Source organism: Ursus arctos, unplaced genomic scaffold (assembly GCF_023065955.2).
Source record: "Ursus arctos isolate Adak ecotype North America unplaced genomic scaffold, UrsArc2.0 scaffold_32, whole genome shotgun sequence".
NCBI lineage: Eukaryota > Metazoa > Chordata > Mammalia > Carnivora > Ursidae > Ursus > Ursus arctos.
This window is the reverse complement of record NW_026623008.1, coordinates 10,973,298-10,995,424: the sequence shown is the minus strand read 5'-3', so window position 1 is coordinate 10,995,424 and position 22,127 is coordinate 10,973,298. Positions and strand designations below refer to the sequence as shown.

Genomic DNA, 22,127 nt, shown 5'->3' with positions numbered 1-22,127 from the left:
AATTTTTTTTCACTTTATGAAATTGAGATATATAACACTAGTTTCAGGGCACAACGTTATGATTCGTTATTTGTATATATTGCGAAATGATTGGTACCCTTTTTATTCTTAAGACACCCCAATTCTCAACTTCAGCTCCCTATTTTCCCTCTTCTCTGCTCGGGCTACTCCTCCCCCAGCCTCCCAGACCTGGTCCCCTCAGCACCCTTAAGAAACACTGATTCTACAGCTTATCCTAGATGGACCTCACCCCATACCCAACCAAAAGATCCCTCTCCATCCCTTAGTTTCCCCAGGAGAGACCCAAGATGGTGGTAGTTATTTGTTTGCTTAAGATTTTATTTTCAGGTAATCTCTACACCCAATGTGGGGTTCGAACTTACAACCCCAAGATCAAGAGCTGCACACGCCAGTGACTGAACCAGCCAGGAGCCCATTGTTTTGTTTTTATGTGACTGGATAGGGGGACAAAATGATGCATCAAGAAAAGGAAAGAGAACAACCTGAGAAACTGCATTCTATGGCCACTTCAGGATCTGGGTCAAGAGTTTTCGATAGCGATGATGATGGTGGTGGTAAGTGTTGCGTGCTGACTATGTGCCACGCGCTGAGCTAAGTGCTTTACGTACATTCGTCTCATGTATTCTCACACAATTCCTGTACAGATGAGGGAAGCCATTTGCATCCCAAGTCAAAGATCGTTTTACATTTCTTCGCACTATTCTAGCAGGTGACCCTGTAGGGACTTGGGCTAACCTTTGAGGAAAAGAAGCAGAGTCTCTAAACTGAGGGCATTTCTTATTAGTACTGAGTTCAGGACAGTTCAGGAGTCAGGCCAGGACAGAATGACAGGTGCGGAAGAGGCTGCGGTCACTGGGCAGGTAGAGAAAAGGCTGAGAACAGAGGACTCATTACTTTGAACGAGGAAAGAAATAGTCACGCGTCCCAAGGTGTTTGTGAGCAGTCTAATAGCCCTGCTGCGCTCCCTTCCCACTGCACCCAGGCTGGGCTGCCTACAGGCCCTGACCTGCCAGACGCAATTCTGGCTCTTGAGAATCCATTCAGCCCAGAGTGGAACCTGCTAGCTTTGTGATTCTTCCTTGCTGTTAAACAGTAAGGTGTCTTCTGGGCAGCATCTTCTCCTGGGCACCGCCTTCCCATAAATGGCTGCTCATGGCTTGGGCATATGACGGCTTCAACGGGCGTTTGGGTTGCTTGGCTACTTACCTGTGATGGAAGGTGGTGGCATTTCTGCCCTGCTGTTTTCACCTTCACACATTGGGGGATGGGCACATTCAACTTTTTACAACATTAGAGGAACATAGAGTCTTACTGCCTACCAAATTCCTAAGGTGAGCGCCTGGGTGGCTGAGTCCGTTAAGCGTCTGCCTTCGGCTCAGGTCGTGATCCCAGGGTCCTGGGATAGAGTCCCATATCGGGCTCCCTGCTCAATGAGGTGTCTGCTTCTCCCTCTCCCTCTGCCCCCGCTCCCCGCTCACGTTCTCTCTCTCTATCTCATGCTCTCAAATAAATAAATAAATCTATCTCTAAAAAAAAAAAAATTCCTGAGGTTTGCATGGGTAAGTGGGTGGGAGAAGAGAGGCATATTTTAGTCTCACAAGACTTCTTGCAGGGAGCAGGAGGGGGCCAAGTGTGTGTTCACGTGCAGATAATTGCCCCACGCCCAGAGCTCAACTATGGAATTCATCCTTGCCTGTCAAAGACAAGGCAACTCGGGGGGCACCTGGCGGGCTCAGTCGGTAGAGCACGGGACTCTTGATCCTGAGGATGTGAGGTTGAGCCTCAGGTTGGGTATAGAGGTTACTTAAGAAAAAAAAAAAAAGGCAACCCAGAAAAGAACCAAACTAAAAAGGCCCAGGACGCCTATCAATCCTGTTATAGGGAGTCACGGAAGCTCATCCATTTATTGCACAAGACTTCTGATCATGTGGCAAGTGCATGAGACTCTGAGGCATCAGCAGGCAAAAGCCTCACTTGACTCATGCTAAGGCCTCGGGCAAATCACTGGCTTAGTTTCCAAATCAATGACACAGGAAAAATGACTTTTCTTCCTCTTCTTTTAAATATTGTCCCAACCTGTCTTCCACTGCTCAACTCCGTCAGGTGAGGGACCAAGTAGGGTAAGAAGGCACATCATAGAGTCTACAGACCTGGCCACCCACCAGGTCTTCTTTACTCTTCTTTCCAAAGATGTGTCCTGCCTCTGAGACGGAAGAGCTGGGAAAAAAATCTGGCAGCTTTATCCTGCCACATCCTTCAAAGGTCATTGGACGGGATTATTTTTTAAAAAGGGGGGAACATGGGGTGCTTGGGTGGCTCAGTCATTAAGCGTCTGCCTTCGGCTCAGGGTGTGATCCCAGAGTCCTGGGATCGAGCCCCACATCAGGCTCCTCCACTGGGAGCCTGCCTCTTCCTCTCCCAAACCCCCTGCTTGTGTTCCCTCTCTCACTGGCTGTCTCTCTCTGTGTCAAATAAATAAATAAAATCTTTAAAAAAATAAAAATAGAAAGGTGGGAACAGGGGAATGGGTTAAATGGGTGATGGGTTAGGAGGGCACTTGTGAGGGGCACTGGGTGTTGTCCGTCAGTGTGGAATCACTGTATTGTACACCTGAAACTAACATTACACTGTCTGTTAACGAACTGGAATTTAAATTAAAGCTGGGGGGGGGAGGTGGAGGATAGTTTAAGAGACTAGTTCCTCCCTTACCCCTTAACTCAAGGCAAATGCATTTGTGTTTCTGGAGGAGGGAGGAAATATTTCCTTGACCATCAGGCTTGTGAAGCTGAACCCCATCTGAGAAGGGGAGATAGTGGGGGCTGGTTGTACCTCACAGCAGTGTTCCGGTTCCTAGAGTTTAACTCCAGCACCCACAAGTGCAGACAACCCACAGCTCTAGGACTGGGTAAATCAAAACAAGGCAGCTTTGCTACTGGGTATTTACCCCAAAGATACAGATGCAGTGATCCGAAGGGGCACCTGTGCCCCGGTGTTCATAGCAGCAGTGTCCACAAGAGCTGACTATGGAAAGAGCCCAGATGTCCATCGACAGATGAATAGATAAAGAAGATGTGATATATATATATATATATAATATATATATATATTATATATATATATATATAATAGAGTATTACTCAGCCATCAAAAAATGAAATCTTGTCATTTGCAATGACATAGATGGAACTAGAGGGTATTATGCTAAGCGAAAAAAGTCAATCAGAGAAAGCCAATTATCATAGGATCTCACTCATATGTGGAATTTAAGAAACAAAACAGAGGATCATAGGGGAAGGGGGGGAAATAAAGTAAGATGAAATCGGAGAGGGAAACAAACCATAAGAGACTCTTAATCATAGGGAACAAACTGAGGGTTGCTGGAGGGGAAGTGGGTGGGGAGATGGGGTAACTGGGGGATGGGCATTAAGGAGGGCACGAGATGTAATGAGCACTGAGTGTTATATAACACTGATGAATCACTGCCCTCTACCTCTGAAACCAATAATACATTGTATGTTAATTAATTGAATTTAAATAAAACAAGGCAGCTTTAGTTGAGGTGATTTTATTTTATTATTATTTTTAAAAGATTTTTAACTAATCTCCATACCCTACGTGGGGCTCGAACTCACAACTCCAAGATCAAGAGTCACAAGCTTCACTGTCTAAGCCAGCCAAGTGTGCCTAGCTGATTTTATTTTAAAATGTTGACCATTCAGGGGTCCCTGGCTGGCTCAGTCGGAAGAACACAGGACTCTTGTTTCGGAGTTGTGAGTTCTAGCCCCACGTTGGGTGTAGAGATGACTTAAAAAATAATAATAAACTATTTTTTAAAAATGTTGAACATCCAGTTCCTTCCTCATGACCGTCCAGTCAGCAAGATGGGTTGGTGAAAATTGGGGAAGTCCTTCAACCTCTTAGTTTAAAAGCCTCCAGCATCTTTGCATTGCAGCATCTGGAATGACATCCAGACTCTTCCCTATACGCCAAGGCCATAGCCGATCGGATCCAGACTCTCTCCCTGACTCATCTCCTCATCCTGGCGTGTGCCAGCCCCTGCCAACCTTCCGTTTCTCAAACCTGCTGGTGTGTTCACATCCGAGGGCCTTGGCTGGGACGCTCTTCCCTGGTGTGGCAGGGGCGCCCAGCGGGTCACCCACATCTGCCCCCCCACAGTGACAGCATGGTAGCCGGGCACCATTCTAGATGACATCTCCCAGCCTCCTTTGTGGTAGGGATGGCTATATTATGAAGTGCTCTCTAAAGGAACGTGAATAGAAACAAAGAGATTCACTTCAGCCTGGGCTTCTAAGCGGGTGGCTTCTCCATGCTGCGTCTTCTTCCACCAGGTGGGATGACGTGAAGGGGATGTCTGAGTGACAAGATGTGAGTAGCGCGTCTCCTTACATCACTGCAGGGAGCAGAGCTGCCCATGGACCAGGAACACTTGTCTTGGACTGTAATATAATCAAGATAAAAAAAAAAAAAAACTTCTTTTGTAACAAATTATTGAGATGTTTGACCTCTTTGTTCCTTCAGCCCAGCCTAATATAATATATCTCAAGTCCTCACCTGGGAGGACCCTTCTCGTCAGGTCTCAATTTAAATGTTAGCTTCGCAGAACTATCTCCTTGATTGTTCAACATTAAGCAGCCTCTAGTCCTTCCCAGCATGCAAAACTACTAAATCTTTTTTAAAGATTTTATTTAGTTGTCTGAGAGCGAGAGAATGGGCAGGGGGAGCGGCAGAAGGAGAGGGAGAAGCAGGCTCTCCACTGAGCGGGGATCCTGACTTGGGACTCGATCCCAGGACCTGGGATCGTGACTTGAGCTGAAGGCAGACGCTAAACTGACTGAGCCACCCAGGGGCCCCAAAGCTACTAAATTCTTGTTGTGGAATTTATTACTACCTGTCACCTTGTTTGTTGTCACTCTTCAAAGAGACTGCTCTAGCGCTCGCTTCCAAAAGGACACACCTTTTCTCCGTTCATGCAGTGCTCCGTTTACAGCACCGGCTCAGGGTCTGGGACATGACATTCAAGGCTTGTTGAATCAATATTTTCTGATTACTTTTTAATCCGGTAGGGAAGCTGAAAATCTTTGTAGCTGGCCATAGAAGAAAAAGGACCGAAGAGAACTAGGACCCAATAGGAAGCTGCCTCTCTTTTTAAAAATTTTTACATTTTTTTTTTACAGGGAGAGAGCACAAGCAGAGGGAGCGGCAGGCAGAGAGAGAGGGAGAAGCGGGCTCCCCTCTGAGCAAGGAGCCAGACGTAGGACTCAATCCCACGACCCTGGGATCATGACTTGAACCGACTGACTCACCGCTTCACTGACTGAGTCGCCCAGGTGCCCCGAAAGCTGCCTCTCTCTACACCTGATTTGGGCCTTTCCATTGCAGCAGGTAAAGGATGAGGAAGTATAGTCAAAGCCCACGTGACCAAAAGCTGAGGGGAGCTGTTTACCGACGTCCCAAATTAGTTGTATATGTGGGTATAATAAAAAGTACTACTTCGCATGGAAGCCTGCAAACTTACTAACCCCAGGATGTCATCTGTCTTTTAAAATTGACGTTAAACTCGGGACCCCTGGGTGGCTCAGTCGGTGAAGCATCTGCCTTCGGCTCGGTCATGATCCCAGGGTCCTGGGATCGAGTCCCGCTTCGGGCTCCCTGCTCAGCGGGGAGCCTGCTTCTCCCTCTCCCTCTGCCCTTCCCCATGCTCGTGCTCTCTCTCTCTGTGTCAGATAAATTAATAAAATCTTAAAAAAAAATTTACATTGAACTCAAACTCAGCAGTCATCCTGAGCTGGACTCCCTAAGTCTGCAAACTGACTTCAGTGACCTCCCTGGGCCTCAGGCACAGTTCTGCTACGTCACTCCACTTACAGGACAGCCCCTTGCGACCTTGGAGATGAGACGCTGAAGCAGCATAATCGTGTTGATGGATTTACTAACTCACGACAGTGACTGCTGTGCACCAGGCACAGTTCTAGGCACTGGGGTGTAGCAGTGAGAAGGACAGACGGAAATCCCTACCCTCCCGGGCATACATTCTAACGGGAGAGAAAGACTGTCACCAGGGGGGAAATGCCCGTATGTTGGGTAGTGCTTAGCACTACGGAGAAAAATGAAGGGAAATGACGGCGAAGGGGCTGGGTGGCTTGAATTTTAGATAGAGTAGCCAGCCAGGGGAGGCCTTTACGGAGGTGATATTTATATAAAGACCCAAAGGACGTGAGCAAAAAAGCCATGAAGGTGTCTGAGGACAGGGCCTTCCAGAGGAAGGAAGTAACCATTACAGAGGCCCTGAAGTGGGCAAGACTGTGGTGAGCTCACGGAATATGGAGGGCAGGCTGGTTTAGGGATGAGGGAAAGGAAAGGAGCGGGGGGGAAGGCAGGGAGGTGGATAGGGGCCTTGGAGGCATTATGAGGATTTCTGCTGTTACCCCGAGTGGGATGGGGACACGTTGAAGGGTTTTAAGGAGAGCTGTGGTCTGGCTTTGACAGAATCGTGCTGGCTGTTGTACTCAGGAAGAACAGAATGTAGATGGGGCGCATGGGTGACGGTTGGTTGAGTGGCTGACTCTTGATTTCGGCTCAGGTCATGATCTCAGGGTCCTGGCATCGAGCCGTACGACAGGCTCTTGCTCAGCAGGGGGTCTGCTTGAGGATTCTCCCTCTCCTTCTGCCCCTCCCCAACAAATACATAAATAAATCTTAAAAAAAAAAAAAAAAAAAAGACTTGTAGGTAGGCAGGGACAGGAGAAGGGAGACCCAGGGGAGAGGTGATGGGGCCTGGGACCAGGGCTCTGGAAATGATTGGATTTTTTAAAATTGAATTTTATTCACTTATTTGAGAGAGAGAGAGAGAGAGTATGAGCGGGGTTGAGGGGAGGAGCAGAGGGAGAGGGACAAGCAGACTCCGCCCAAAGCCACAAAGCGCGGAGCCCAACATGGGGCTCAATCCCACGACCCCAAGATCACGACCCCAGCGGAAATCAAGAGTTGGAGGCTTAACCAACGGAGGTGCCCCCAGGAATGATTGGATTTTGAATCTGTTTTGAAGTGCAGCCAATAGGCTTTAGGATGGATGGGACGCACGTTGTGAAGGATAAGAGTCAAGGTCTTAAAGCCAGCAGCTGGAAGAATGGTGCTGCCGGTTGCTATTGATTTCCCAGGGAGGACGGAGAGGAGCAGGATTGGGGGTGGGGGTGGGGCAGTTCTGGCTCAGGCTCTGCAATTTCAGATACCTGGAGTCGAACAGGGAAAATGTTGGCTTTAAGTAATTTCCTAGGAGGAACCAAACCACCTTAGCTCTAATTTTTTTTTTTTTAAGGACACAATCCACATGTAAGGATTGGTTGGTATTGTTGGTTAATCCCATTAGTACACTAATGGCTCTGAACGAGGAAGCAGTATCTGGTGACAGTTTAGCCCTTTTATGTAAGATGGTAATAAGCTCTGCTTTCCGCGTATTTTGAAATTTAGAACTATGTTCTTTTTTGAACTCATTTATTTTTGTATTTCTTTGTATTTCTACTTTTAAATGAATATCCTACCCTTTTCTTACATTTTCCTCCTCCAAGCTATAGACGGATTCCTGTCACAGCCCTCCAATGCATTTACTTCCCTGATACTTTTTTTTTTTTTTAAAGATTTTATTTATTTATTCGACAGAGAGAGACAGCCAGCGAGAGAGGGAACACAAGCAGGGGGAGTGGGAGAGGAAGAAGCAGGCTCATAGCGGAAGAGCCTGATGTGGGACTCGATCCTGGAACGCCGGGATCACGCCCTGAGCTGAAGGCAGACGATTAACCGCTGTGCCACCCAGGCGCCCCCTGATACTTTTTTTTTTAAGTTTACTTTTTTTAGTAGTCTCTACACCCAACACGGGGCTCGAACTCACAACCCCAAGATCGAGAATCGCAGGCTCTTCCAACCGAGCCAGCCAGGCGCCCCACTTCCCCGATACTTTCAAAGTTGTTGTTGTTTTATAAATAAAGATGTAGTGAATTCCCCTCTCTCTGTGCCAAGGACCCATAATTCTTTCCACTAATTAATTAATGTCCCACAATTTTTTTTTAAGATTTTATTTATTTGACAGAGATAGAGACAGCCAGCGAGAGAGGGAACACAAGCAGGGGGAGTGGGAGAGGAAGAAGCAGGCTCATAGCGGAGGAGCCTGATGTGGGGCTCGATCCCATAACGCCGGGATCACGCCCTGAGCCGAAGGCAGACGCTTAACCGCTGTGCCACCCAGGTGCCCCTAATGTCCCACAATTTCTATGACTCTATCAAGTACCAGAAATTTCATTTCAAATGAAATGATTATCAAAGGATTAAGACCTGAAAAATGGTAACATAATTCTTACCTCCAACTAGAAATAGCCTTTGCTCTCATCATTCTTTTTTTTTTTTTAAAGATTTTATTTATTTTTTAGGGAGAGAGAGAGAGAGAGGGTGTGAGCGGAGGGAGGGGCAGAGGAAGAGGGAGCGGGAGAGACTCAGGGCTCAATCCCATGAACCTGAGATCACAACCTGAGCTGAAACCAAGAGTCTTAACTGACTGAGCCTCCCACGCACCCCTGCTCTCATCATTCTTATTAGATGGGCGAGGAAGTACAAGGGGGGGTATGTCTAACAGAACAAGGCGGGGTATGTCTACGCTCCTCCCCATATATACCAGCTTTTCCAGGTACATTGAAATCCTCTCAAGTAAAGGCCCCACAGCACAAACCACACACAAGGCAATGACTCCACATTGGTCAACACCCTAAGGTGTTTCCAAGTTACTCATGGATCCCCAAAATGGTTAATTTTAAGTCAGGTAATATTTTCTTTTTAAGATTAAGGTTTATTTGAGAGAGACAGAGACAGAGCGTGCGCAGAGGGGCAGAGGGAGAAGGAGGAGAGAAGCAGACTCCCTGCTGAGCTCGGAGCCCAACGTGGGGCTCGAGCCCATGAACCATGAGATCATGACCTGAGTCAAAATCAAGAGTTGGACACAACAGAATGAGCCACCCAGGCACTCCAAGTCACTTAAATTAAAAAAAAAAAAAAATCACACATTTCCAAGCTTAAGGATAGAAAAGAGATTGTCCTGTTACCCTCAACAAGAAATCCACTCTCAGTAGCTCAGAATGAGGGGTCTCAATTTGTGAATATATAAACGGGAATCAAGACAAGGCTCTGGGGGCCCACTGGATATTAGAAAATGGATATTCTTTCTGAGACAAAAACTGGGTTAACTGCTCTCTTCTTACTGAGCTCAGAGCTCGTCTACCTTTCTCTGCCTCTCCTTCAGCGAGGTGTGGCCAGTTTTCACTGATTTTGTGTGGGAAATGATAGGTACCGTTTCCAGGTCTGGCCTGTAAAAACCACTTGAGCTTGCTTCTCTCTTCCATTATTTTCCAGCTGAATGTTGAAGGCCGGGGCAAGCTTGGAAGCCCGGCGAAAATGGCGGAGCGGCTCAAAGCCTGTTGCCTGAACAACAGCGTGAAGAGTCCTCCTACCTCCACTGACTTGGACACACAGTGGGCTGTTAGTGAAGGAGAAATAAGGTTCTGTTGTGTTAAGCTACTGGTATTTGGGTTGGGTGTCTCACAGCAGTTAGCCTACCTTAATACAGAAATTCGTACTAATTTTATTCACCCTAAAAACCTAACAGAAGAGCCTGTCTTGGTGGTTAAGAAGGAAACGGATATACAGAGGCTGGAAAAATGGAGGTGCTTCTTATCCCGGGGGGGGGGAAACACCTGGTAGAACTCTCCTGGGGCACCTTGGATGGTTGGCTACATTAACTGCATGGCCTGAAGCTCAGGTCTACAAGGAAAGGTTGAAAAGCCAGGTTAGTGTGTTGACTTTATGAGAAAGACCCAAGTTTAGGGAAGAACTGGCTTGTTGCGAGCAGAATTGGAAAAGGAATGGGGCCAAGAAACTTGGGGCCTTGAATTCAGGGTTGTTCGAGTCAATTTCCTTGTTCTGGACTTCAGATAGTAAGAGCTAAGTTTGAAATGAGCTTTGAATACCAAAGCCCAGTAAGACTCAGTCCTGTAGCAAAAATCATAGTATGTTTTTCCCATTCGAACCTATTTGAGATAAACTCAGATGCCCCTGAGGGCAGACTGGAAGTGAGAAAGCGAAGAAATGAATCATGCCTGAGGACTGTGAACATGAAAGAACCCCTGAGTGTGGTTACTGGCAATGCAGGGTTGACTGGAGCAAATAATCAGAAGCCCCTTAAGTGTTACTGAGCAAATTGTTTTGCCAAAGAAACTACAAATCCAGAGTTCAAAAGCCATGGACTCTTTCCCAAGCCTTCAGACAACCCCCAGTCCCCAGACCTGTGCGAGCAGTAAGCCAAGAGCTGCGTAACTCCCGAGGAAGGCACACCGAACACCTGCTGCAGGTGGGGCCACGGACGAAGAACAAGGGAGTTCCTTCCACAGGAGATCATGCGAATTTTAAGCAGAGGAACTTCCCCCAACCCCTTCACGATGGCTGCATTTCCCCTTCTTTTTTCTGAATGGGATTTGTTATTGCTATTTTTCTGTCCCTGAGTCAACATTGTGTGTGGGTGGGAGCACAGAACTTATCTCCAGTTCGGTTTGCTAGACCGTAAGGAGCCACAATCAGGACCTGAAGGGCAGGGAGATTCTGGACTGAGGTCGGCTGAGAGCCTGTATGGGGCCATCTTTTTGGGGGTGGGAGCTGAAGCACTGCTAGGTGACACCTCGCTGTACCACTCACCCTGGGCACACGAGGTTAGGTTTCCCAGCCTCCCTTGCACTTTGGTCTGGCCGTGGTACTGTGTTCCAGCCAGGGAAATGTGGGTAGCAAAGCGACACACACCATTTCCAGGCCTGGTAGAAAAACTTCCATGAACAGCCCTCATTCTCTTCTCCTGGTATGTCAGTGGGATGCTGGTGTCCAAGGTAATCTTGGAAGCCATGTGTGGGAGAAAAGCAGAGCCCTGGCAGCCTAGGACCCTGACTGACTGCATGGGGCGGAGCCACATCCCACAGTTGGGATTGCCCAACTTCTAGAAACTGCATTCAGCATTCTCAAATCCTTTACGTGACACAGTACTAGCTAATATCTAATGAGCACTTAGCATGGTGCCAGGTGCTGTGCTAAGCACTTTACACATATTAACTCGTTTAAACCCTACAACCATCCACACGGTCCCCATTTTGTAGATGAGATGGAGGCACAGAAAGGTTAGGAAACTAACCCAAACGCACACAGCCAGCAAGTGGCAAAGCGGCCTGGCTCCAGAGGCGGGTCTAACCCCCAACACCCTATCACAATGTCTGACCCTGCACATCAGCCACCCATGCAGTCACAGACGCACGTCTCTGACACGAGCAGGTGGCCGTGCCCCTGCAGTGGTTATCTGGAAGTTACCTTGAATGGCTTGGAGATACCCATTTCTTGTGAGGTACGGGCAGGTGGCTACAAATCACGGTGCCCGGGTACAGGTTATTTAAAGGGATAGGGAGACAGACAAGGACTAAAGTAACCATCTCAACTTAAAAGAAATGGATCAAACAAGTGTCTTATGATAAAAACTTTATTGTCTTAAATATCAAATGATTTACACATCACTTTTTCTTCAGAAAGTTCCTATTAAAAAAAGAAAAATAAAGTGTTTCGATTATTTAGGGCTGACTTAACATTTCAGTATGTGACAAAAACTCAAACCCAAATGCATCTAGTTCACTCAGCTGCAGACAGGTCCTATGTCCAGCCCCTAAACAAGGGCACAGTGCAGCCAACTGTGGGATTCCTGAGTTTGGTTCTCTTAAGTTCTCAGAGTTTTCCCAACTCTCAAAACCAAAGCACTATGGGAGTGACTAAGCTTTTGGCAAGCCTATTTTGCCAATCCGCCTAGTTTTTAAAGATGCAGTAGTCTCAAAGCTTAAAGAAAAGTCAGAAAAGCAATACATGAGCAATTGCGAGAACAAAAGGGAAAAGAAGGGTTTCTATTTGCTAAGATTTGCCAAAATGGCTGCAAAACTGGTAAACAAACCTTACACGAGAGCGAAGGCCATTAGCCCAACTTGCCATGAAGACGAGATTTTGAATAAAAACAAGCAAATCAATGTCCATTGTTGGTGCACAGTGAAGAAAGCAATATAATCAGTACGTTGAACTGCTCTGAGTGCATCACTATTTCAAAAGGATGATCGAGAGAATAGAGAATGGAATATAATCATTCAGAGAGAAAGGTCTCAGACAGGAGGCATAAACTCAGAAAGCTGTGGGGCCTTCAGGGAAAGAAAGAGAAGTCTGGTCAGCGTCAGGTAATCTCAGGCTGAAGGAATCTGGAAACCAACTGGCTGATCTGACTGCCTCTGGTAGGAGATGGAGAGAGGTCTCCTTCCTTTAAGCCACAGATGCATTCATTCAACGTTGTGTGTAAAGCAAGCTCCTGGTAAACAAAATTGTTTCCCATCAGACATGGATTCTCCCAGGGAAAAATAGCCAGCATGCCCCTTCCCGACGTCGGCTAAATGAGAACCCTCTTATGGTACGTGTTTAAAGAAATCCAGTTCTGTAAAAATTCTAATTTTGTGTTCTACGCCCCCACCCCAGGTCTTCTGTCATCTGCCTAACTTTTTTAGGTAAAAGAAACATTCTCTAACTCCTACACCCTTGAACCATTTTCTCTGTAGATTTCATTCCTTAAGAGTGTGCCCTGAAACTTACCAGCTATAGCCCTCTCACCTTTTATAGCCCCCAGAGGGTCTAGATTACCAGTCACCAATACACAACTTCTGAGTTTTCTGACCGTAAGCCTCGGAAGTCACTAGTACTCAGGTCCAGAAATTCTACCTGTATGCCTCAGGATTACAACATACATGATGACATTTTAAATAACGGGTTGAAGAATGTCCTTCTGATGGAGCTATCCTGTCAAAGATTTGGTAGAGCCTTGACTCCTCTTGTAAATCACCCTGCCCACCATCCGGTCCCGTCACTTGCTGCATTTTCTGCTCTAGATTCCCATTGCCACGTCTTGCACTCAGCTGCTTTCGAACAGCAACTCCTGCAGATTGTCTGCTAAGTCCTGTTGGCCCAGATGGTCAGTATTCTGGAGCAGCTGCGCTCAAAGGGGCAGCGGGGAGGATGCCGCAGCACACTCCACATCTCTGCCCTGCGTGGAAGGGTGTCCTGCTGGGAGGAAGAGCTGACTGTCACTGGTGCGTCTTTGGGATCATCTCCCATAATTACTTGCGCTTCTGTCCTGCCCATTTCCCCCTGTCCCCCGGGAGCATTTATGCTGATCTCTTCAAGTATTTCTATCAAATGTTAGAACATTTTTTGTTGGCTTCTGACTCTATTAAAAAATAAAAACTTTTTAGAGCAGTTTTAGGCTCACAGCATCTAATTCCACTTTGAGCCTGATTTTCCCAATCTCCTCTGAATTTGAACCAAATCTCTCCAATATGACTTTGAAAATAAAACCATGCTAACAGGCAAAAACAGATCTTGCTCTTAAAGCTAAAATTTATTTCATGTCTCCTTACTAGACAGAACTTCACGAGGGCAGGCTTCCAATCTGATTTAGTCACCCCTGTATCCCCAGTGCTCCCCAGTACTGGGCACACAGGCACTTAATGTTTGATGAATAAATCAATACACTTTTTTTTTTTTTAAAGTAAACTCTATCCCCAATGTGGGGTTCCAACTCACAATCCCGAGATCAAGAGTTGCATGTTCTAACGACCGAGCCAGCCAGGCGCCCCATGAATCAATGAAATCTTATTCAAAGACTCACACTGTACAGCCTTCAACAGTACCACACACATTTTCTCGAACTCTGTCTTCACCACAATACAGATAGTGCAACAAGGAACATAATAAACATCTAGAAACCATTTTTTGGTACTCCCAATGCAAAAAGCCCTATTGTAATTCTTCTATCTAGGGAAGTCTAGAGATTTGGTGCAGGATAATTCTGAAATAACAACGAGGGTGAGTCTTAGGACCACTCCATGCATGGCCTCTATCTCAAGGACGGCCATTTTCAAACTTGCCCGATACTTCCACTTTTATTTCCCACCAAAAGGCGATGCTTCTGCTATTTGGAGAAACTAAGGCACAAGAGAAAAATCAAGTACATCAAAGGTTTACCCCTAAATTATTTATTCAATGAACTCCTCAGAACACCCCACAAACACTGCGAGGCCTCTAACGTACAGAACTTATGCCATGATTTTACATTTCTAGCTCTCAAGGAAACACTTCAAGTGTACTTTGCTGTTAAGAGGAACTGGAATTTTTACTCTTTCAGAAAAAAAGCGATTTTTATTTTATGGAACTCCTAACACAAAAGTTAACGTTCCATCTTCTGGGAAGGGAAACTCCTAATAACTTCTTTCTTTCTAGTTCAGCCACAGACTATACTAAGTCACCAAATTCAAAGGAGAAATCTGGCTTTTTGGTATTTGTGCTAGAGAATGGAGGAAGGCATGATCTAATTAGCTTCTCTTAGGATATGTTACCAGTGATGACAAGTTTGAAATACATCGCAGTTCGACGACCCCGCTTGCTCTCATTACAGGCGGCAAACAGGTCGGAAAAGGAAGTCAGGATGTACTGTAACTTTCCTGGCCAGTTATTTGCAAGGCTGTTTTTATATACATGGTGGGATAAAAGCCACCGTAAGTGAAGAATATATCTGTAGATACAAAGATTGTTTGCTTTTCAGTCTATGTAAAATTAACTGTAGGATATTTGTCAACCACACATGTCTATATACACATGAGCTGATGGTTAAACCAACTAAGTTTTTATGGCTTTTACTAGAGAGAGAAAGCTGTGCTAAGGGAAGAATAAGATTCCATTTTAACTAGTTATCATAAAATTGGTGACACACAGTCTCATACATCTTTCCGTTTTTATGCAACCCTCTCTTGCTGGAGAAATGCTTTGGGAAGAAACACATGGGTTGTGTCTTCCGTTAGTACATATGGAGACAAGGAGCTCTGGGAGGTTTCAGAGGCTCCAAGGCAGAACAGTTTTAACACCCACCCACCATCTACCCCGTTCTCTTTGCCAAGCAACTGGTTATCTTTATATGTTAATGGCTAAGGTCCAGACTGTGGGATGAAGGCTACTGGCTGATGTCTGGAGGCCTAAACAGGTACAGGTGGAAATCATTCTTATCAGCTCCGATGGGCAAAATCTACAGCCTAGGCACAGCTGTGTGGTCACCGAGCACATTGCTACACATGTGAATCGACTTAGGGTAAAAACTGCAGAAGTCGTACAGGATAATCTTCTCCTCTCTGGTGAATAAACAGAGACCACCCTTGGAGGTGAGCGCTGACCACAGAACCGTCCATTACTGGTTGTGGCAAAGAAGCTGTCCAGTAAAGTGGCCCATTATCGTTTATGGCTGACCAGTATCCGTTTTGTTGGCAACTGGAGGAGTTCACAATGATTTTATCTTAAGAGAAATTATCTTGAATTTCTTCACTTTTTAAAAAAAGTGTAACTTTTTTTTTTTTTAAAGTAATCTCTACACCCAATGTGAGAGGCTCGAACTCACGACCCTGAGATCAAGAGTCGCATGTTCTTCCGACTGAGGAAGCCAGGCGCCCCGAATTTCTGCACTTTCAATAAAACTGACAATGAAAGTTCACTGATGTCATGTTCCTTAATTCCCTTTGTGTTTTAAGAACTGCAAAATTTAAAAATGATTCAAAATCCTAACAATGTCAACAACTTCACTTTCATACAAATGATGGAACGGGAAATAAGGTTTTAAAAACTGAAAGCAATTATACATTGAAAAATAAATGATGAAAAAGGCCAAGGATATTTGGCAAGTGGGTTCAGCTCATTCATTCAAAGCACTCCTAACAAGAATACATGTACAACTATAGGCCTATTCAATTTTCTTCTAAAAATAAATATACATATGTAAAAAGCTATTATAATAAAACCTTTTCCGGCCTGATACTCTATACTCCACCTGGGACTGATTCCCAAATCTCTGCACTGTGAAACTTGAGCGGCCAAGCCTCTGAGCAGTGTGCCACTGCCCAGACAGAAGTCTATGAGGCCCATCTTCACGCAGAGGCCTTTCTGGAAGAGTCTGTTGTCATTGATCACTTCCCCCACCTCACATCAACCCCACTTCACGACCCTAAAGATTTATAAGCTTAGAATAAATTCCCAATTACCACCCATAAAGCAAATACAGGGGCCATTGCATTGCTACTGGATTTTGCTTCAATCATAGCACCAACTACTTAATTACAATCACAGCTCTAAGAGTCGGTTGACAGAAATCCTATATGCAGTTTTCTAGTGCATCTTACATCTTTGGTGTGGGGCAGGCAAAAGGATCTGCAACATGTGACTGTCTAAAAGAACATCTTAAAGACAACCTGGCTGACCCGCTGTTCCGAGCGCCCTCTTGAAAACAGTAAACCACAACTCCTTCCGTCAACCATCTCCTAACTTCAGAGATCATGATGAATCTATGTGACTTTGCATCACATCACTAAAGTCTCAAAACACACATACAAACACCACAGCAAAAGGAAAAGAAGATGGAATAGGGTAGAAGAGAAACGTCTCTAAGTGCCCCCAAATTAAAATTTCAAAAACTCCTGAGATATGAGCCTCCGTTTTGATTGTGCTCAATGACTCGAATTTTGATGGAAAGAATAAGCTTCCAAAGAGAGTAAAAACTTCAGACAAAATCATTTAACACTAAGTTCACGAATCACCCTTTCAAAACATCTGTTTCAAATACACTGCGAACCAGAACTTGGAATCGGGAGTCATTCTCAAAATTCTTTTCAATAAAACCAAGATTTCGGATTCCTGCTAGGTACGTAAGAGAGTTTTATTTTCCAGGAAAAACTACCTAAAATCTATCCAGTAGGATTATTGCACAGTGGGGCCCATAGGACAATGGTTTCCAAGGGCTAGTCCTCATATAAAAAAAGGCCACAATAAATACATCTATATACTATGCCCCACTCTACCTTGACATGGTAAACACAAATATGATGCATCTTGCTTTAAAAAAGAAACTCCTGAGGAAAGAAAGGGATGGAAATCTCTACCAAGGCCACTTGAGTCAGAAACTGCAGTTACTATTTCCGGGGCCACAAAGAGACTGACCATTCCAAGCACCAAGATGAACCAGTGACAAGGTTATCCCACTTCACAATATTTCACTCAGATCACAGCTCAACCTGAGCTTTGGAGGAAGTTCTAGCAGATGAGCTTCAAAAGGAAATAAACTGCTGGCGATCAAGCCATTAGCAGATCTTTAAGTCCATCATTAATCACTAAAGATTGAGGTGTGATCAAGAAGATGCCAGCAAACCCACTCTCTAGTCAAGTCCAGTGTTTCGGCCATTTTTCATTCCTAGTTCTTCAAACATCACCAAGACGTTTGCAAATGGAATTACAGACTCTTCCCTTTTCTATCTGGGTAGCACCATGTTTCACTTTGATGTTGACTCCCCCACCCTCCCCACCAGTGTCCCACCCCAAATACATGGCAATCCATGCAGCAGCCTATGATGCACAAAGCAGCCCAAGCTCTAAACCCTCCCACCTCATCCCATAAAAAGGTCACATCCTAACCACACAAATAAAAACATACCACTCTAGAAGATATTATTCAATTACTCTTCAATTTCCTGTTGTAACTGATGAATCATCAATACACAGAGCACTAAGTATAATTCCAAACACCAAACCATGTGATCCAGTTTGTAAATGGACAACTGAGCCAACAAGCCATACCTTGCCTACAGCACAGACACAGCCAAGATGGGAAGCTGATCGGCTTTTAGCTGCATGGGTGGTGGGAATTCTCATGGCTTCTGCTTTTTAAAGCATTCACTCTCATTCTAAAATGGTATGCTATACACGAAACCAACGATTTTATTCCAGAATACATCATCTTAATGATAATAAAAAGCTTTTGTATGCACATACTGCCAATACATTTAAAAAGGCCCAAATTTTAACAAAGAGAATAGACAAATTCATCAGACAAGAGATAAATTACTTTGGCCGAAAAAAATCTTTAAAAAAAAATCTGGCTCAACATTCTGCTTGCAGGTTTCTACATATACTGTATATGTGGTGAGTGTGTGTGTGTGTGTGTGTGTGTGTGTGCGTGCACGCACGTGCGTGTGTATAGCTTTTTTTAAGGGAATGGAGTATGGTCTAGCCCCCTTTTCCATGGTTATGTAGGAACTACAATGTTCTTTGCTAGCAAAACAAGAAGTGCAAGGTCTGCATTTCCACCAACTCGATGCAAAGCCCCAAGAGCTTCCTGCAAAGTGAAGCCGGCACGGAGAATGCGGTCAATGTCTGCAGCGGGAAAAATTAATGGTGAAAGAATGGAGGGATTTGATGATGGCTGGCTGGGAGGTGGTTCAAATTCAAGAAGTGGCCCTGCAGCTTCAGGACAGACATCTTCTCTGGTCTCAGGCCTGTCTGGCACTGGCTTCTGTGTGCCCTGACCCAAATCTTGAACCAGTATGAAATTGGACAAGGACTTTGTTTGCTCAGAAGCGTGACTGACTGCATCCTCCTTACCTGCTAAGAGTTTGGGTGGAATGTCTACACCTAAGGTGCAGTGTGACTGGTTAGACGTTTTAGCTGAGGCTAGAGTGGCAGAGCTGCTCTCCTTTCCGGATTCCCTAGGCTCGGGGACACTTTCCTTATCCGTTACCGGGCCATCGCCCGGATCCCTAACGGTACTCTTTTCTACTGCGTCTACTCCAGCACCATTTGAAGTGTCTGTTAACTTCTCTGCCCTCACCGATACAGATATGGTCTGATGAAAGGTGACCTGTGAACGCTCTTCATTCTGGGTAGCTGTAAGATGCTCACTTCGGGTCCATCTTTCAGAAAGGTCCTTAGTAACTGTTTGGCCCTCAGTTACCATTTCGGACTGACAGATAACTTCCCCAGATGTATTTTCTGAAGCTGGTTTACTACTAATGACCAGAAGTTCATGGAGCTCCTTCAAGGCTGCTGTTAGAGACGAGCCAGATTCCTCTGTGAACTCCACGGAGGGCTGAGAACTGCCACAAAGATTTAAGGAGGGGGAGCAATCCCCATCTTCTTTACTTGTTCCAGACATTTCAACATTACTGTCTGGAGGCTGTAAATCCTGAGTGCAAACTGAATTACTCAAAATTTCAGACGAAGGGTTACATTTTGATGTTTCTACTTCCATCAAGGGATTCTCTAAGGTGCGAGCAGATGCGCTGATGTTCTTGACACTGGCATGCTGGCTGTCTGCTGAATTAAGCACAGCAACTGGGGACTCTTCAACTGTATCTACTTCCATAAGTGTTTCTGAATTTGAGCAGCCAAAGCATCCTGAAGGTAGAATATTTTCCTCTGTACCTGGAAGGTCCACATTCTGTTGTAGCCCGTCTTCTTTCATTGTTGTTTCCAAATCAACACTTCTTTGTTGATTCTGTTGCCTTTCTCCAAGAAGCTCCAAGTCCTCTGTGTTACAGAGATGTTCTTGGTCATTTAGAGCATTCTGATGTCCAACCCCGTGCTGTTCATCCCCTGGTTCTTTGTGCTGCTGAAGGCCATTCACCTGACGCAGATTCTGATTTTCTGGATGCCACCCCTTTTCACCCAGAAACCCCTGTGGTTCTTGCACCCTGGTAGTTGTGACAGATACACTGGTTTGCTGTCTTGTGTGGAGATGAGATCTGAGGCCCTGGGTGCTTCTTTCAGCAGGTTTCTCCACATTATCGGCAACGATGGCTTCTTCGGAGGAATTCTGCAAAGGCATGGCTGGACTCTGGTCTGCCGGAGCACTGTCTGCTGAAGAAGCACTATCAGAAAGGTCCTGCAGAGGAAGATGTTCTTTCTTTTCGGAGGTTATCTGGAATTCAGCTGAAGCCTTCAAAGCCTTCACAGCTTTAGGTTCGATGCTGTCGGGGTCACTGGGCTTGATAGGGCAGACTGAAGCAGAGACAGAGTGAGCAAGACTCATAGGATTACCAATCTCAGGACTCTGTCCTGAAGGATGGGCTGGATGGTTAAATCCATCTGAAGTTGGTAATGATGACATTCCCAGTGAGGTAGTTTCTTTACCGCTTTTCTCTAAATGGAACAAAAAGGAAAGGAGATTATAATTAGCAGGTTACAAAGGCCACTAAATTATCAGATGATACAAATCTAAACAGGACAGAACAAAATCAGGTCCTTAAGCTTGGGTTTGTCTTAATATTCACAGACTTATACAAGAGCCATTCTCACTGGGGCAGACAATTTAACATCACAGCATCAGAGTAAGAGGCAGGTACGTTCTTAATAAAACATGTGCACTCTAATTCCGTATTTTTCCTTAAGTACCATTAATAAACATCCACATAGTGGCTGGGTTAGTGCTGAAGACTGAGGGACATGATGTATCTTTATTCTCAGTGGGTTCAGAACTCTAGAAGAGCTTCTCCAAGCGTGTTCCATCACTTGCCCTGAAATCACCTTGCAACGCTTGCTAAGCACGCACATTCTGGGGCACCTATCCTTGCGAGTAAACCCACGAATCTGCATTTTCAATAGGCTCCTCAGGTGATTCTTAAGCATGTTACAAATTTTGAGGACCTCTACACTGGAACGATTCTCACGTCAATGCACTTTTAGTGTTTCAAACGTGAACACGAAGGTTCTAAACGACAAGTCTAAATCCAGGTATATCTGGAACAGAGTGGGAATTACAATGAGAAAGGAGAATACGCTTGGGAATCTCCAGAGGACAGAGAAACATTCTATTCAATTCATTTCTGTCCAAACTTCCTGAAAATCAGGATAAAACTACACGAGTGTGGAGTCAAAGAACAAAAATAAAGCTAAAGGTCAAACAGATTAATACCAATCATCACCTTACCAAACAGGGCAACTTTAGAAAGGATTATCAGTTACTTTATCACACTAACATAGTACAACTAAGTGAGAACATTTAAGTACTTTAAGGGCATGGTAGCGGGGCAGTCCTGGCAATGGAAGGAGATAGTTCGTAACAGTTTTTCGCTAGGCAATGACAATTCAGATAGACTGCAACTGACGGAGCGCTCACAGGGTGGCAGGCTCAAACACCACCTCACGACACCATTAATCATCAACTCCAACCCTCCTTTTGCCACCGACTCAGTTAAACACGGACCTCTACACAATTACCATACGATCTTTAATTGAATGTCAAAGGCTGGTAACAAAAATTACTTCACAATACAATCTATTAGGGCAGATGTGACTCAAATGCTTCATGCTGATGAACACCCAAGGTGGGGGGCCTGATCTTAAGAAGTCATGAAGCAATCCAGTTAGGATTCAAAGAGCTCTGAAATCATTCTACTGCGACACTGCTTAACAGCAGGAGACAATAAAGCACTAATGAGGTCAGGAAGTTACAGACTTCTTGCAAAACGATCTTGTACCTCAGAGGTAAACGGGAAAACAGTATTTACTTCAGTGCAAATTATATCCATTAGTGCCTAGAAACACAGCTATTAGTTTTATTTACCAATCCCTAAGGCTGACTCTGAAAGAGGTTCAACTGCGAGTTAATGCCAACAGAAAAGATGCGTTACAGTGAAGTACCCATGTGAGTGGCATGGGGTATGTGATAACGGCCTTCTGGCACTGGCACGCCAGTTAGGACAACTGCATGCGGTCAAGGAGGACATGGCCTCCATGCGTTTGGTACTCCCTATGAAAGCAGCGTATAGTCCTCCTGTAGCTGAGATGGTGGGTCTCACTGGTCTAAGTCCTAACTGTAGGGGAGCACTGGGTCAGTATGACAGGATAGGAGACGGGGATGAGGACAATGGATAGTAAGACTAATTAAACATGCCTACTTTTTTACCCCTTTGTAAGGAAAAAGGAAAAAAGGAGAAATTGAGTGCTAGGTATCTAATTACAACCAGCCTGCAAACCCCTATAAGTCCCAGGTTGGTAGTTTAAAGATTGTCTTTCCTCCTCTTGAGAAATCAGCCGATATGCTCAGGCTGCTGTCTCCCAGGTTTACACTCCAGGGAAACGGGGCAGAGCACCTCCAGGGGAGAATCTGTCAGGCTAGGGAGAGA

At 45.2% G+C, this 22,127-nt stretch overlaps 1 protein-coding gene and 1 long non-coding RNA gene across 8 annotated transcripts in view; one reads left to right on the top strand and one right to left on the bottom strand.

Annotated features, from left to right (window-relative positions):
* The first annotated feature begins 46 nt into the window (after nt 1–46).
* Nucleotides 47–11,684, top strand: LOC130542325 (uncharacterized). The gene is made up of 2 exons (XR_008956810.1): nt 47–575; nt 9,436–11,684. It is a non-coding gene; the product is annotated as an uncharacterized LOC130542325 (long non-coding RNA).
* DDI2 (DNA damage inducible 1 homolog 2) overlaps nt 11,578–22,127 on the bottom strand; it is a 49,879-nt gene continuing 39,329 nt past the window's right edge. For all 7 annotated transcript variants that reach the window (XM_057305494.1, XM_057305493.1, XM_026519777.4 and 4 more), the window contains one exon: nt 11,578–20,142. In XM_057305494.1, the coding sequence (XP_057161477.1) occupies nt 18,251–20,142 (1,892 nt within the window). In that variant the 3' untranslated portion in view covers nt 11,578–18,250. The remainder of the gene's footprint in view (nt 20,143–22,127) is intronic.